This window comes from Bombus flavifrons, chromosome 6, assembly GCF_040668555.2.
Source record: "Bombus flavifrons isolate JBK064 chromosome 6, iyBomFlav1_principal, whole genome shotgun sequence".
Lineage (NCBI taxonomy): Eukaryota > Metazoa > Arthropoda > Insecta > Hymenoptera > Apidae > Bombus > Bombus flavifrons.
This window is the reverse complement of record NC_138447.1, coordinates 1,003,767-1,020,576: the sequence shown is the minus strand read 5'-3', so window position 1 is coordinate 1,020,576 and position 16,810 is coordinate 1,003,767. Positions and strand designations below refer to the sequence as shown.

Here is a 16,810-nt window from a genome sequence, read left to right as displayed (position 1 = left end):
TATATTGCAAAAAGATCGTATGCGGAAAATGCACAAACAACATTCAGTATATTTGCAAAAAATGTGCTCAATAGATATGATTACCCTGTACCGTTAATGTTATTATTATTTTTTTAGTGATAATTTAAAAAAAAGACTTTATTTATTAATAATTTATTTAAATGTGAAGCCTAATATTGTTCCTTTCAGACTTAATTTGAATAAATCGATTTTTTAGAGAAAAATGCATATTTTCGTAGAGATAGGTATACTACATACAGATTTCAAAAATTAGAAAGCCTAGGAAAAAATAATTTTGTGTATAAATTCTTTAGATGAAATGATTAATTTACGATGCAAAATGGTTAAAATTGGTGCTATGGTTTTTGAGATATTTCATTTCGAAGTTCGAAATCCGTCAAATTGACGGGTCCCGTATACCTAGTGTTAAAAAAAATTCTATTATTTATATAAACCAATATCTGTATCTCTAACATAGAAGGTCTATATATAGGGTCTAAATATAGAATTCTATAAACACATATATAAAAGAAAATCCAACAATTTACAATCGAGGCACGCTGTTTAGCCACCACTAAAACAAAGCGCAACTCGATTCAGGAGAACATCGCGCGGGGCAATAAAATTTGACCCGTGTTGGCATCAGATGAATTTAGGTTCGCACATATTCGAACACGGATTTTAACTCGAAAATGTCGGAGAATGCAAGACGAACTAGCCGACACCGCTCAGAAGCATATTATCAGTTCGTTCTGCGCTCATAGGAAACCGCAATTTCCACGGATTATACGGACGAAAACTGACTCGCCTGACTGTATAGCGTCGGCCAGGCTAGTGGAATTCATGGGTCGCGGGTTATGCCGCATTCGGTGGTATGTAGTAATTAGCAACATTGCTTCCAGAACCCAAAGGTGGAAGGAGGACGACCGAAGTAGGATCGGGATATCGCCAACACGGATTTCATTCGAAGGAATACAACGCGGCAAATTACTGTTACTATGCGGCCCATCGATTGCTTCGATACGAACCGACTATCATGATTGACTAGATTTTTCTTTCGAGATTTCGTAACGTTTATTGGATAATATTATATTTTTTATGATAGAAATTTTTAAAAAAGCTTTATTAAAAAATATTTTAGTCTAAAAAAATTTTTTAATTTCAAATTTTTATAATTTTATCGATTATGTGATTTTTTTATAAAAATAACAAATTAAATTAAATATAAAAATATAAAATTCTATAAAATAAAGTTTTTCGTTTTGAACCTGATGAATTATCTATAGTTTAAAAACGGCAATAGTGCTTCCCGTGATGTTATAAAACCACTGGAGACAACGCCTGCTCAATTGTTTGAGCTCAGCTTAATATTAAATTTCATAAAGTCTCAAACATCTGTAGCTGAATTATCGCCCTAGTTTGTTGTTTCCTAGGAGAAAGCAAAAACCAAGTTGGATGCAAGAAGACGAAATAATTTCGAACTTCTTCGTCTGATGTCTTTTTTGCTATCGATTTCTACCTGCCAACTGAACTTCAACAAAATTGCAGGAACAACTGACGCTAATGCAACCTCGTAGATCGTTACAGAACAGTTTAAAATGCAGATTCGCATGTTACCATTATAATATGGCATGTCGAAGAGCAGCGAGGGCAAAGATTAACCTTAGAATTGGATCCATGAATTTCACATACTAATGCTTAATAACCAGAATCAAGAAACTATTGCAAAAAGCAGAGGAGGTTAGCTGCAAGTGATTTTTACAAGAAAGAAATTTCATTTCTTAACGGAACCTCTTGACAAATATACAACGCGGGCATGTTTAACTACATAGTAAACTTCTAGTACTTCATCTTCAAGTAACATCTTCCGCATTAAACGCTTAATTTAATTACATTCTGTTTTATTTGACGATACGTTATGCTTAAACAAATTAAACTAACAATCGCATACTTTTTATGACAATATGAGAATTAACAGAGATGCGCAATCTAGCGTAAGTCTGTACAATTAATCAGAAGATAGACAATCGGTAACAAACGCAATAGATCTCCAAGTGAAATATTGTATGAATAAAATCATCTTGAGACCCCATCAATCAAAGATGAGATTCAATATACAACAAACTCTGAAGCTACTTTTAAAAATCTAGATAAGATTGTTTATTTATATGAACATCATACGATACATTATCTTATCACTCTCTATTTCTACATTTTGTCCTGATAAATTTGCACACTACAAGGAATACATTTATTCATGGATTCCAAAGGTGTAATTTATATTCCGTCGCTTTCAGTTTCTTATGCGAGGATACGTATCTCAGTGGATACTTATCAACTTTTGCTGATACTAGATAAATCAAATTTAAATTTGCCATTAAATTGCGTAGCAACTTGACTATTTGTTATTGAAATTAATTAATCAATAGCCAAATAATTATCTGTATGTGAATCTCCTTTTCATATTATATGTAATTACTATATATTCTAATATATAATTAGTTCATATGTATACCAAATATACGTGTGTGTATATATATATGTCAGGTTGGCGTTAGGTTTAGGGGCGTGTAACGAATCTTCATTCGGACTAGCCATCGTTGTTGTACAATAGAGATTATATTTACTGCTATATAAATATTGATTTTTACAAAGTTTGACAAATAACCGTGGTGATTAGACACTCGAGATGTTAATGACAATGTTCTTAGGTTCAATAACGAATCCACGGTCAACGAGGTAACTCTTTGTTAAACGTAGAATATATTTTGAAGCACAAAGCATAATACTGCATGTAAAGACGGTGTGAAAATTCTCCAAGGTGATTGCAAGAATAAAAGACTGATGGAAACTTTCCTCTCCTTACGATCGCGTTTGTTCGTTGCATATTGGTCGGGGATACCAACAAAATTCCAGCCGCAGTTGTTAGGCAGACCCGTATAGAGCTGACATTGGTCCTGCCCAGGATTTGATTGTTAATACAACGTGTGTCTCGCAATATTGGCACTTGTCTGCTAGGTAAAAACGTTCATCCCGTGACCGTGGCTACGTTCAGCGACCAGTTGTGTCACCTCAAACCCAAGCCCACTGTCACAAATCTCGGGCAAACATAATCGGATTGAATCATAACAACTACTTCTAAGTTTTATTATTTAAATACAGCTATAATAAATAGTCTAGACTAAAGTATTGGGGATCTCCCCAAAAATTCCAAAAGAAAGGACCCGATGTCCTTTCATCTCCGACATATACGTAAATATTAAGAATGCGTAGGTATATCTTAGTTTTATGACATAAAAATGCAATTTAGTATTTTGGGAACAATACCTATTGCATCGTACCAGAATAAAAAGAATTACCAGAATATACTAAAATAAAAAAGAAATAATTGATCATTAATTCTACGAAATATCAATAATGTTAAGAATTAAATATTTTAATTCAAATTAAATACCGGTATTTCTATTGTTTGAGATATACATATGAACTGTTATAAATTATGATCAGTTTACGATTCACGTTATAAATTATGCTGCATGCGTGTTATCAAATACGGAACAATTTACGCGCTCGTTGCTCGTTTTCGAGGTACGTGCATATGTATGCATGTGTATATGAATGATGACGAAACAGTATTCCGCAACACATACGCACGCGCACTGCACGTGCTTACAATCATATAGTAACACTTCGTTCATTCTCTGCTGATCATAGTCTAATTTCCGTAGAATATACCAAAAAGGAAACGATAACCGTACCAAAGATTGAAAGAAATAAAAGCACGAGGTATACGACAATCTTTATTCAGTTACGTAACAAAAATTGTGAAGAAATATGAGATATCGTTGGTGTTTGTTCGTATCTATTCCTTTCAGGGTTCACGCTGTAGCCACAGCTGATTGTGATCTATTGCAGTCTAACAGTAATAATAAATTTGAATAGTGATATCATGACCCAAAGATCAAATTCCGTAGACATTCGAGACCTACAAGATATACAGACACCCTTTGGAGTATGTTTATCAGGAATCTATAAAAGGTAGAACAAATTTTTTACTTCTATGTAACCTAGGAATAAAAATACTCTGAAACTTAAGTACCCATTGTTTATTAATATCTTCTTATGTTTCTTACAGGAGCTTTGCTTATATAACAATTAAAGATAGATTACCAGTAATTTTAACAAAAATAATTGATACTCTCAGTCGTAACAAAGAAAATATTGCTGAAATATATGGAGAGGTAAAACACACATTTGAAGATTTGAAGATTCATTTGATAGAGTCTAGTGACTTATGTATAACGTCTATAACTTTTAAACTGTTTAGAATGCCACAGAAGAAATTAAACAAATAACAGGATTTATCAGTAAATTAAAAAATGAAATAGCAACAAATAAAACTTTGAAACCTCTGCAATTGCTACCCGATAGTAAAGACAATGATGCTGAAGAATGGAATAAATATCTAATAAAAAGAACTGAAATAGAGGAAGGAACACCAACATGGTTTAATACTTCTTGGCTATATTGCGAATGCTATATGTATCGGGCACTTGCACAAGAATTTGCTCTCCTGTAAGTTCCAAGAAAAGTTAGTAGTCAGTAGTATGTAATACAAATGTATGAACCTTTTTATTTTCAGGAAATCTATGAAAAACTATGATCCTTTCGAACAACAGAAACAGAATGCATTTACAAATTCACTGGCTAGCATAGAAGCACTTTCTACTTATACTGTGAACCTCATACATAAAATAGGAAATCTATCAATAGTCGAAACGAAAGACGAACTTTTTAAACTTCTTAAATCAAATCTTTGGGGTAACAAGTATGCTTTATTTCCTTCGCTATATTTTCTATCTTAATTTTTTGCATGTAATTCTGTCATCAAATTTATCAGAATATGTTCTTTGTAGATGTGATTTATCTTTAAGTGCAGGAGCAGAAGTTAGTCAAAGTACTAATCCTATAGAAGTATTAAAGACATTAGATAAAGACATTCTTGTAAACAATTTAGAATTCGTTTGGAATTTATTAAGAAACAAAGACAGTGATGATACAAATATTGTAGACATAATACTTGATAATGCAGGTTATGAATTTTTTACTGATTTATGTTTAGCAGCATTCTTAATTGCAAGTAAACTTGCTAGAAAAATCAGGTTTTATGTAAAACGTTATCCATGGTATATCAGTGACACAACAGCAAATGATTTTCACTGGACTCTAACATACATGGAAAATTCACCAAATGAAAGTATACAAGAATTAGCTAACTATCTAAAGAATAATGTATGGTCTATTGAGGTAATCTGTTTCTTTTCTTTTCGTTAATTTAAAAAAATAATTATTACAAAATATTAATATCTTCCATATCTTATTTAGGTAGAACTATATTGGACAAGTCCTTATGATTTTGCAGAGATGAAAAAACGTGACTCAAAATTATATGCTAAATTATCGGAAGCGAAATTAGCAATATTCAAAGGTGACCTAAATTATAGGAAATTACTAGGTGATATAAATTGGGAATATACAACAGAATTTAGACAATCATTAAGAGGGTTTCATCCAACAAATATCTTAAGTTTGAGAACTGTAAAATCTGATGTATGTGTTGGTTTAGTACCAGGTGTAGCAGAAGAATTATTTAAGGAAGATGAAAGTTGGATGTTTACAGGGCAATATGGACTTATCCAAACTACAATAGCTGGAACTTGTCAATGTTCTAACAAAACATGTTAAAATTCTATGAACCATGAGATATCAGAAACATTGAACTATGAACAAATTTCTATGTGCTGCTGCATATATTTTGTATTAAATGTGTACTATTCACAATTCTAATGCATTTCATCCATTGTATATTCAGTGTACAGAATTGATTGTATATATTATGTATAGTTTATCAATTTCCAACTACAAAAATTACATATATAATCCAATTATTATAGCAGTTAATGAACACATATATGATTAATGATTATTTAAATTGTATAATAAGTATATGATGCAAGCTATGAAAATAATTATCAAAAGCTACTCTATAATTATATTTCAGTAATTATACCTTTAGTAATTGTCTTTTTGAATTTCGCATACAAATTTCTAAATATGTATTATATTTTGCATTATAATATTAGTTTTGTAATTGAAATTTTCATACTACAAACTATTTTTCCAAGATAAATGATTTAATTATAGATAAAATACTGTACACGCATAAATATAGAACATAAAATAAAATTTTGCGAATTCTATTTCAAAACCTTATTCATGTTTTTTTTATCTTGAATTAGAATTCTTCAAAATCCATGTAAATAATAAGCATTGATTTTTATGTTTCTTATATGTTATGTTATTTTATCCTATACTTGTATATATCTCATTTCTATAAATACTTAAATAATAAATAATTACTTTATTATCATTATATATATTAATGATATACCAATAATAGTATACAATTAATCTGTATCATTTAATATAATTCCAAATGCATATTTTAATATACCAATCCATATTATAAATTTATATTGAAAAATATACGCTTTTTTACTTTTATTTATTAAAACCAAATTATACAAAATATTAGTTATGATCAAATAGTATTAGAATAAGGAATGTATTCTTTACCAAATACAATTCACTCTAAAACACTCTTTTTAATAAAATGTACATAACACAATGAGTAACATGTTTCAATAGTAAAAGTATATAATTTTTAGTCATGTAATATATAAATGTATTTGGAAAGGTATATTACTCGTAACAAGTATATTTATATAAAACAAAAGGAAATGATGAATCAAAAATATCAAACATCATTTCTACAAAAATAATTTTCACAAAATATTAATACATTCATAATGTTATATTATAACAGCCAATATAAAATACTAGCTTTTGCTAGTTAAAATAAACATATATTAGATTGTTGTAATTATATCTAATTTGATATGATGAAAGTACTAATTGTAACATGTGTTCTCGGAATTAAAAGAGTATCTCTATTCTACTCCTCTTATCTTAAATTTTAAAAAAAGAATAATAACAATATAAAGTATTAGACTTAAAATTTTTAGTGAATATATACTTCAAATATTTATATGTAGCACCATACTCTACAGTTAAAAGAACTTGCAAACATCCTACCAAGTGGCAGTAGAACTCTCAGTAATTAAAAAATAAGTATTTTAATTTGCATGTACCCATCAATATGTAATATTCATGAATAACATCAATTTGAATTTATAGAAATTAGTTACTTTACTATCAGTAACATTGTAATAATAAATGCTAAAAATGCTTAATATTTATGAAATGCGTTTGTCCAGCAAGCTCTTTTTTAAGACAATTTAAATTATCTTTTCAAACAAATTCTTTAATAATATACAGGTATAAAATTATGATATTTATTGACTATTTTGCTGTATTACAAGAAATTTAACAATAGCTCGTACTTTTTAAATCTCTTTCAATAAATATTTATGTTATTTCAGATGCAGTATAATAGTATTCCAATATTGCAGTAACATAAAAAAATCTATATATGTTTATAATTTTATAATACTAAGGCAGCAATATTAAAAGATTTTAGAATATCTATTTCTTTTGCTCTTATTTATTATTTCCAAAATGTATGTCAATATATGTATGTATAAACAAAAATAAGTTTATTGTTCTATAATACATATTATCTAAACACATAAAATAATTTTATGTTATTTAAACTTATGTAGGGAACCCCTCAACATTATGAACAAATTCAGTTGAATACATACAGGATGTTCCAAGAAATATTAATCAAACAAAGATAACATAACATGCTGCTTTAAACTAAAAAGATCTATTATTAAATTAGTTAAATTAATGGTAAAATTCTAATCCTACAAGTACAAAATTTTCAACTACTATTATAACCATAAAAGGTACAAATACATTTGAAACTGTTTAATCTGTTCTAATGCAGATACTGAAACTGACTTTTATTTGTATTTAAAATATATGAACCTACAATTTTTTATAGTTTTTAAATAAAAGGTAATAATATAAAACTTATATATTCAAATCAATATGATCAGCTTAAACATTGTCAAAAATAACAATATACCTTCCATTTAAAAGATCAATATATTTCCACAAATATAATTTGTGAACTAAATACTCAGAAATGCCATTGTTAAATACATACTAAACTTATTACAAATATTCGATTTTCGTAATGAACGAAGATTTGAGACCGAATATTAAGCAATTGCACAAGTTTACGATTTTAGTAATCGATGTAATTTACGATGTATGAAAAAATAGATGAAAAAGTGAAATAATTGAATCGTTTTTCATACATTGATCATTCAAATGTTGCTAGAAAATATTTAAATGTCCGAGAAATAAATTATTACGATTATACAAACATTTCAAAGAAAGATTAAATATTTCTTGATCACCCTATACACATTTAAAGATTTGTAAAAGACGATAGTATATGTTACTGACATTAGTAACAATTATAATTCTTGAAAATCCCTTATTCGTCTTTAATTTCGTTTACCTTGATACACTAATTATAACAAACAATCCCCACTTTATTTTTTTTTTCTACTTACATCGTATCATATCACATCGTATAATGTTAACAACAGTAACATATATACGATAAGTTAACAACAAAATTTATCGGGAACATACGTGCGTATCGCGTATTAATTAAGAACATAATAGCTTTGACATATTCGTTTGCTACCTCCAACTATTCCCGCGTTACATTTCATCATAGATCATAGCGATACATCGAGAAAGATTTAAGTGGGATAGAAATGACTTTCATAAACTATTTTTGACATCTGAGTACTTTACTGCCACCTAGTGAAACTATAAATATACACTAGTTAAAAAAAAATAAAAACAGATTTTGGAAATATAAACCTACTATAATCCAGTTTTCTATAAAGAAGACGTAAAGAAACGATAAAAATTCGTCACCACTGTGCAAATTACTTTCATTGCTTTCACATTTAGACAACTATCAGAAATGTGACATTTGATCCAACATTAAATGTCTGCCATATAATTGTCGCGTCTGTAAACATATGTATTTGCAGTCCATGTTCAGATAATAGACACAGAGAAGATATGGGACAAAACTCAGCACAGTGCAATCTTTTGTTCCTGAGCTGACATGGCACTACCCCACACGCAAAGTACTCATTCATACCTTAAATTTTGTTATTCTTTTTTGCTCTTTATAATATTTAAATATGAACATTCATAATTCAGCTATCAAATGTATTAAATAACAATAATGGAAATGACTAATATTCTAAGTCTGCTTTACACAGTTGGGTTCAAGGTATTTGGTCTGAATTGTATGATCATTAATAACACCTGCAGCTACTCCATTTTAGATTGCAACAAAAATTTCTGTAAATTTGATAGTCCCAAGTATTCATACTAGTATCCAATATTTGCTTTATACACTTGTAATTTGTGAAAGAATTGTTACTTAGTGAATGCAGCAAATACCGCCCAAAGGACTGGATTAGCATTAGGTTTAGCAGCTTCTGCTTCAAAGTCAAGGTCCAATAATGTTCGCACTCGTCGCATCGCTAGTTCATAGTCGTCATCTGAGAGAGGTGCAAACGCATTTTCTAATACATCAGCTGCATGAGCTAAAATAACTAAAGCTAATGTTCGCCTATCCATACGGCCAGCATCATTGACCCAGCGGCTTAACACGGCTTCTTGAATCTGAGAGATATAAAAAATACATTTTTTATATATAATTTCCCTGTCATTATAATTTTTTAATTTCAACAATCTTTTAAACAATATTCATACAATCTAATCATGCTTACACTTTTACGTATATATAAATTTATAATAAGATATTACTAGTAATAAGATATTACTTTCACTTAAATATAATGAGTGAACCAAAGACATAATGAGTGACTAAAGCTGAAACTTAAATTAAAGATATAATGAGTAAACTAAAAAATAATACAACAAGAATTTACCTTTTTTACAAGTCGACTTTTGGCAAGATTATCAGTAAGAGGATGAGTTGTCATATCAAAGAGTAAGAAATTCTGTTTTTCAGTTGTCAAAACTCCTTTCTCAACAAGATTTTTAGCTAATCTTTCTCTAACATTTTTCAACTGATATCTTAATTTGAGTGGATTCCATGTTTCTCCTAAATAAGGAAAGATATTTAAAATATTATAGGAGTATATTATAAAAAATTTGTTATCAAATAAGTATACTTTCATGCTTAACTAACCACTGAGATATTCAATCCAACTAGGAACAGTTTCAGGTGGATCAGTTTCTTTTAGGTGTTTTAAAGCTTCGTCTAACAGAACATCTCCTGTAGGAGCATCATTTTTCAGTAGAAGTTTCCTCACCAATAGTCCCTTTTTGCGCATACCAGCTTTTTCTAATTCTACTCGACCACGGAATCCAAGTTCTGCCAAAATACAACCACGTAATCCGGAACTTATGCAATCATTCCAAAATGACGTGTAACCCTGTAAGAAAATATATGCTTTAAAACTCAGGTATTGATTCATAATACATTTTACTATGCATGACAGCAAAGAAATTAACTATAGAGTTGACAATAATGTCAACAAACCTCCTTGTCTTTCAGGCCAAGTAATAAAACTTCCTCCATGAGTGTCAATCTGGTTTCCTTATCAGAATCTTGGGATTCGTCGATCTTGGGATTTGAATTAAGATCTTTTTGCATGGTACAGTCTGTATCCATGCCATGGCCAGATAATTTATCATTATGGCTAATATCATTAGAGCCATCCTGGCCTAAACCACTACCACTACTGCTGTTAACAACACGTCGTCGTTGTACCAATCCGTCAGTGCGATTCATTATTTGACGAAGCTGTGCTTCTTTTACGATTACGTCCGCGTGTCAAATACGCCACCGTGTCGCCTTTACTTCCGATGATTAGGTGTGTAGTCAACCGTAGTTAAAGCAATCTGGCGGCATGTATTGAACAATACACACTATATTGTTGACGTTTTAAAAAATATGACATATCTTTTCAAGATGGCCAATCTTTACGAACGTTGTTATTTTGTTCCACTAGTATTATCTGTTTTTATTACGCCTGTATTATACACAATTAAAAACAAGCCTCTATGCGTTATGCGTAACACTATCGTACTCAACGTAGTTCGTTGTTTTTGCGATACATTTACCTCGGCGCTAATGTTTTCGGAAAGAAACCTATCACAGCTCGATCAAGGCCCTCTCAACTCTCAACACTCATCGAGCCTAGGATGCGAATCGCGCACCGCGTATTACAATTGTTTAGAATGCTCACTCGACTCAGACAGAGAGATCCTGTCATTCGGTCGGTAATATCGGTAGTTTAGTTTACCATCGTTATGTCAAGTTTTCTGTAAAACTTGCTGCAATAATTCAAAAACCCATCCACGTACATATGTATATATACATATGTAATATCTTGTCATGAGCCTTGCATGCTCGCGCGAAATTGTTTCCTCCGATTCCTCAAATAAATTTCGATGAACAATTAAAACTGAATACGTTTTCTTAAATTATTCTGTTTATGAAATAAGTCAAGTAGTTTGAAACAAATTTTAGTATTTTCAACTATTAATGATTGTATATATATGAGCAATTATATATGTATATTTTCAGAAAAGTGTAAAATTGAAAAATCCCTGTTAATTCGACTTTGTTTAATTCAAAGTATTGAAAATTTTAAATACTACTATCCTTTTTTTTTAAATTTGTGTCGTTTCCTTTGCAATACCGAAGTAGGCTAACGTTATTATATTTCGATTAGAAGGAGATCCGTGTGTTTACAAATACACAAAGCATTTTATTTTCAACCCTACAATATACTTTACAATGGTTAGAAATGCGATTATATGATACAAAGCATTCAAAGACCGCTCCATTTCTCATAATAACCTCACCAACAATAAATCCTCCGGTTAAATCAACTTCTTCCATGCACTGTAAACACGTAACGAAACGAATTTCGAATATTTATCAAACAATAAAATAGCATAACCCGATTAAAGTGCACATCTTTTTGTATTGTAATTAATGTAACAACCGTGGTACTATTTTATTAGATCGCAATATTTGCGTATATGGCACTTAATTACTTTCGTGAAGAATTCACATAATGCAAAATACTAATATCTGAATGAGGGCTTTTTCTACATTATAAAATTATTACCTAATAGCGACATAAAATAACATTCGTGGCAGATGTAACTGAACTACTGCGTTCTGGTATATCTCTATTTTATCAGATGTGCTTTTTTTAACCACGAAACTAATATCTATCTATTAATGTTAAGACACCAAAGATTTTCATATGTATCATATAGATACATACAAACTATTTTAGCAAGCAATGTCTGTTGGCTCTCTTCGATAAAGGGAAAGACGCTAATATTTAACCAGAACAATGGAAGAAAAATGCTCGTCACCCTCTGTTCTTGTAAATGTGCATATAGAACCAGTAACACGGTAACGATTATTTTTTATTGCTCGTGAACAATGGAGCGAAACGAAAATTACAGTCTGTGAGGCTTGCGTTGTCGTTTCACAACGAAACATTAACTTTTACAGTTAAACTATACGCGTCCTCAAAAGTACTAATAAAATGATACGTGTTCTCGCGTGTACCGTATACTATGTATCTGCATCACTCGATGATGCGTAAAGCTTTGTACGAACGGTTATCTTGGTAAATTCAGAAATATCAATATATTGTGATTGGTGTAGAAAAAACTAGTAAAGCATCTAAACTGCCATGGTTGTAAATTATAGAATAGGAAATACGCAAGCTAGAAAAAGTTATATTAGTTGTGATAACGATTATTTTTATAATTTCCTTTATGATATTACTTTGTGTTTATTCTCTGCTTTATTATTGTCATTTACATTCAATCTAAACCTAACTCAAACGTAACGCAAACCAAACGCATAATTTCAACATATCTGCATGTTCAACTATCTATCGTGTTAGAAAATACATACGTAAAATGTTTTGTATTCAAGTGAGGTATAATCACTGTATTATCGGGGTTAGTGACACTTTACGGCCGATCGTGGTGTACGCTGATATTGAGCTTAATGATCGTTTCCGGCGCTCAATGTCAACCGTTCAATGTCGGTGTCGGTGCCCACATTTGCATGAAGCAGGTACGAACAAGTACAAATGTAACAAAAATATATTTACAAAAGGAATAAACTATTTTTTCTGTTTATGCGTGTCAAAGGTATAGAAAATAAAACTCCTTAATATTCACGTTTTTAAGGATTAAAATTTATATATTTATACAGTGTCATTAATTTTCATTAATAGAAAAAATACTCCGGTACTTATTTTAAGAGAAACAATTTTAATTTGTGATAATAATTGAAAAAGGTAACAACCGCTGATCAAATTTCAATAATTATAATCTATAGATATCTTTTTATCAGTGTATTAACGATCTTCGATATGAATTTAAATGTCGCGCGCTTATTAAATATTTATCAAGTAAAATATTTAAATGTCACAAATCTTTTCTCATATGCCTTTCCCTATACAACTTGGATAAGAAGGATAACTATTCCCCTTTCCTGCTCAATGTCAATTCCACGCCTATACGGCATAGCTTTACTCTGTACAATAACTTATATATAGAGGAAAGAATAACGGAAATGAAGATAGTTATGTTCTATAACATGTCGAAGATTGTAACTTTTGAAAAAATATATCTATTATGGATAATTGAGTCAAATATCCATTATCTAATTATGATAAAGACTATTTGACGCAAATTTTTTATTACACTCGAAAAATCTCAAAATTTGAAAATTCAATAATTGAGACGAATATTTGTTAAAGAAAAGCGATCTGAACAGAAAGTCCTTTAAGCTAAATAAAATTTATTACACGGCAAACGAATAAACTATACTGCCATAATAGCAAATCTGTATTCATCGAAAAAAGATGTAATCAACATTATCCATCTGATTAAACAGTATAATGGTCTATAACCAAGAATGCCCATATGTTTAAATATTTGTTGAAAACAAAAGTTACATATATTTAGACAATCCAATAAGATTACAATATTTAAATGATTCTTTGGTATCCATATATCATATCAATTTATCAAGAAAGATCGTAACGTAAAATTGTAAACGCATAAACACATGTAGAGTAATATCAAAAGTCACTTATGTATAAATTGATTTAAAATCAATTTATACAATTTCTGTACAATTTCTGTTTATATAGAGGGAAAGGGAGATACACTCTACAATGGGGAGAGAGGAAAAGAGAAAGAGAAGGTAGGAATCGAGGCTGTCGGTGAAGGCGCAACGAGAGGCACGTTCAGTCGTCCGGACCCGCTCGGTCGGTCTAAACAGATGGTACCTGATCGTATTCCCTGCTATCGCAGTGGCTCTGTCAGGTCTTCACTCGTGTATAGTGAAATTTTGCTCTTAATTGTGCATTTTTAGAAGAAACGCAAGCGTATACCATAGAAAGGATACACTATTACAAACAGAACCGACGATGATTCAGTGGGACCTCTGTTGAACGCATCGATTTTTTACGAGGACAGGCATCAGGTAAGTTAAAGGAATTTTTTAACTTGAATTCTGTAACGACCTTCAATAGAATAATGTGGGAACAATGTTAGGGATTGTTTCTTTCGTTACGTACTTTGATCGATTCGTCAAAATATTGCTTGCTCTTCTTTCATGGTATATTTTATAATTTTATTAACGGTAACAGGATAGTGAGTGTTTGGCTTGAGACAGCTGTTAAAATATTTTACGAATCAGACATTGGTCCGTTGCACAACATGATATATATTAAACAAAAGATGTTTTAAAGGTTCTTTTTGCTACAAAAAATGTATCGGAATCCAATTTTATTGTCTTATCACTTGAATATTTATGTTGTTTATATATTTTAAGCGAGCAGTTATTAGTCATTCATCATTATTAGTAAAACATCGTTTGCAGTACGTTTTAAACAACTCTCACTATATGGAAATATTCGATTAGCGCATAAATTACATTGTTGTTTTGCATACATGTTGAATTTTCAACTATCGGAATTTCGTTCGCGCGCTTCTTCTGCTCTCTGTGAATCATTGCCGAGTTCCCGGTTGTCTATGTATTGAAGCCGGGTCTCACAAAAGGGAAACCATGGGAAGAATTGCGTAATCATATTATTCATAATTAACGAGAACACTTTACAACGTTTCGAAGACGCCACTTTAACGATGTGAACGACGTATTACCATGGATACCATTTCGGAGATGCTAGGTTAATGGCTAAAATCTGCTTATAGGTGATTTTCAGGAAGCTTTTTAGCCTCATATTTCCCATTCTTGTTCGTTTCTTCTTCGACGTCATGTTTCTTTTGTCTACAGATAAATTTTGAGATTTCTGTTGCGTCCGAGATGTTTTCGTGCTAAACAATTATTCATTATAGTAAACAATTACTTGCACCTTGCATTACGTTTACACTGAATGATTCGCTAGGATTACATAACTAACTGTTAACGGTGAATGGTAGAGTTACGATATATTAAGTAACTATGTTAGCTAGCGTACATTAAATTTATTCTGAACTGCTTTTAAGTGTGATTTTAATTTTAATTTTTACTTAGAGATTAATATTGATCAATTGAAAGTATTATAACTCCTTCGTTTTGGCAAATTTGTTTAAATTTATTTGCATATTTACAATCTACTCTTCAACACCAGTGGGAGTACTGAGTAAATTAAGTTTGTAAATTAAGGCTAGAATACAATAGCTGGTAATCATATAGAAGCAATTTTACGATTATTTTTAGTAAGTGAAAATAAAGAGAATGTCAATTAGTTAATAAAAGAAACAGGAGATAAAAGAAAACATAGAAAAATAATTGATTTGTCATGTTTTTAAGATATCGATAAGATTTTTTCCTAAGAATGCACACTGATCTCATCGTTATATGACTAATCCTACATCTTAACAAGTACGCAGATTATACTTATGTATGTGTTGGCTTCAAAGAAGGATAAATTTAGTCTTGTGCCACTGAACATTAATTAGAATGATTAGAATATTGTTTCTAAATACATTTGCATATTTCATAACGTTTTCTATGCTCTAATAAAAATTTTAATTTTTGTACAACAACAACTATGTAATTAAATTAGATGATAATCAGCTGGCAATGAGATGAAAAATGAACTGACGCGTTAAGTATGTTTCGTATTTATCAAAACCATTTAGAGCAAAAAATATAAATATCAGTGTGAACATATTTATAGAATCACGTTTATTTATTCTAGTAACGATGAGTCATCTTAATCGGGTTAGCGATAGCTAAGCTCCTTATCGTTAACGTTATGTATTTCAGAAACCTCTCTCGATAAACGTTGTATATATTTCACACATATGCATTTTATATGCAAAGGTTATTAATGCAAACTTTTTGTGTAATTAATTATAATGTTACACATATTCTGAACTTCGTTACGGCCTGAATGGAAGCCTGATTACCAAAGATTTATTCACTGATCCCTAAACGAAATGTTATTTTTTAATTGCAGGATATGGTACAGTGAAACTCTTTGGTTTTCATTAGTTTCGCAAGTAAAAATTATTTAAGGATTCGAAATTTTTAATTAAATCAAGTAGCAGTAATAATAATAGCAAATAGACTTATCGATCAATGTGGCAATTAAGAAACTTTGTTTAAAAGCAATATGAGAACATCGTTGTATTATAATCATATGGTATCAAC

The 16,810-nt window shown here is 30.4% G+C and overlaps 3 protein-coding genes across 5 annotated transcripts in view; 2 read left to right on the top strand and 1 right to left on the bottom strand.

Annotated features, from left to right (window-relative positions):
* Positions 1-3,628: 3,628 nt before the first annotated feature.
* LOC138180600 (damage-control phosphatase ARMT1) lies at positions 3,629-6,009 on the top strand. Of its 2 annotated transcripts, XM_069114627.1 has the most exons (8): positions 3,629-3,786; positions 3,876-4,038; positions 4,136-4,241; positions 4,328-4,575; positions 4,643-4,828; positions 4,917-5,307; positions 5,386-5,488; positions 5,627-6,009. In XM_069114627.1, the coding sequence occupies exons 2-8, from the start codon at positions 3,950-3,952 to the stop codon at positions 5,743-5,745; spliced, it is 1,242 nt and encodes a 413-aa protein (XP_068970728.1). In that variant the 5' UTR covers positions 3,629-3,786; positions 3,876-3,949; the 3' UTR covers positions 5,746-6,009. The 2 variants fall into 2 exon arrangements, with proteins under 2 accessions (XP_068970728.1, XP_068970725.1); XM_069114624.1 differs by having other exon boundaries at positions 5,386-6,004.
* A 1,646-nt stretch (positions 6,010-7,655) lies between these two features.
* sau (Golgi phosphoprotein 3 homolog sauron) lies at positions 7,656-11,303 on the bottom strand. The gene is made up of 4 exons (XM_069114628.1): positions 10,637-11,303; positions 10,283-10,529; positions 10,020-10,195; positions 7,656-9,750 (listed from the first exon to the last, which is right to left on the bottom strand). Exons 1-4 carry the CDS (start codon positions 10,886-10,888, stop codon positions 9,502-9,504), a joined length of 924 nt encoding a protein of 307 aa, XP_068970729.1. The 5' UTR covers positions 10,889-11,303; the 3' UTR covers positions 7,656-9,501.
* A 3,081-nt stretch (positions 11,304-14,384) lies between these two features.
* LOC138180529 (uncharacterized) overlaps positions 14,385-16,810 on the top strand; it is a 42,893-nt gene continuing 40,467 nt past the window's right edge. For both annotated transcript variants that reach the window (XM_069114463.1, XM_069114464.1), the window contains exon 1: positions 14,385-14,632. The gene's annotated coding sequence lies outside the window, so the exon portion shown is untranslated. The remainder of the gene's footprint in view (positions 14,633-16,810) is intronic.

What these genes read in the sequence shown, in the direction of transcription:
- sau (XM_069114628.1), bottom strand. Translation starts at nt 10,888, where the DNA reads ATGAATCGCACTGACGGATTGGTACAACGACGACGTGTTGTTAACAGC. An exon ending in TTGGATTGAATATCTCAGTG is followed by an intron (nt 10,196 to 10,282) that starts GTTAGTTAAGCA and finishes TTCCTTATTTAG; the next exon opens with GAGAAACATGGAATCCACTC. An exon ending in AAAGTCGACTTGTAAAAAAG is followed by an intron (nt 9,751 to 10,019) that starts GTAAATTCTTGT and finishes TATATCTCTCAG; the next exon opens with ATTCAAGAAGCCGTGTTAAG.
- LOC138180600 (XM_069114624.1), top strand. Translation starts at nt 3,950, where the DNA reads ATGACCCAAAGATCAAATTCCGTAGACATTCGAGACCTACAAGATATA. An exon ending in TTATCAGGAATCTATAAAAG is followed by an intron (nt 4,039 to 4,135) that starts GTAGAACAAATT and finishes TGTTTCTTACAG; the next exon opens with GAGCTTTGCTTATATAACAA. An exon ending in TCAAATCTTTGGGGTAACAA is followed by an intron (nt 4,829 to 4,916) that starts GTATGCTTTATT and finishes TGTTCTTTGTAG; the next exon opens with ATGTGATTTATCTTTAAGTG.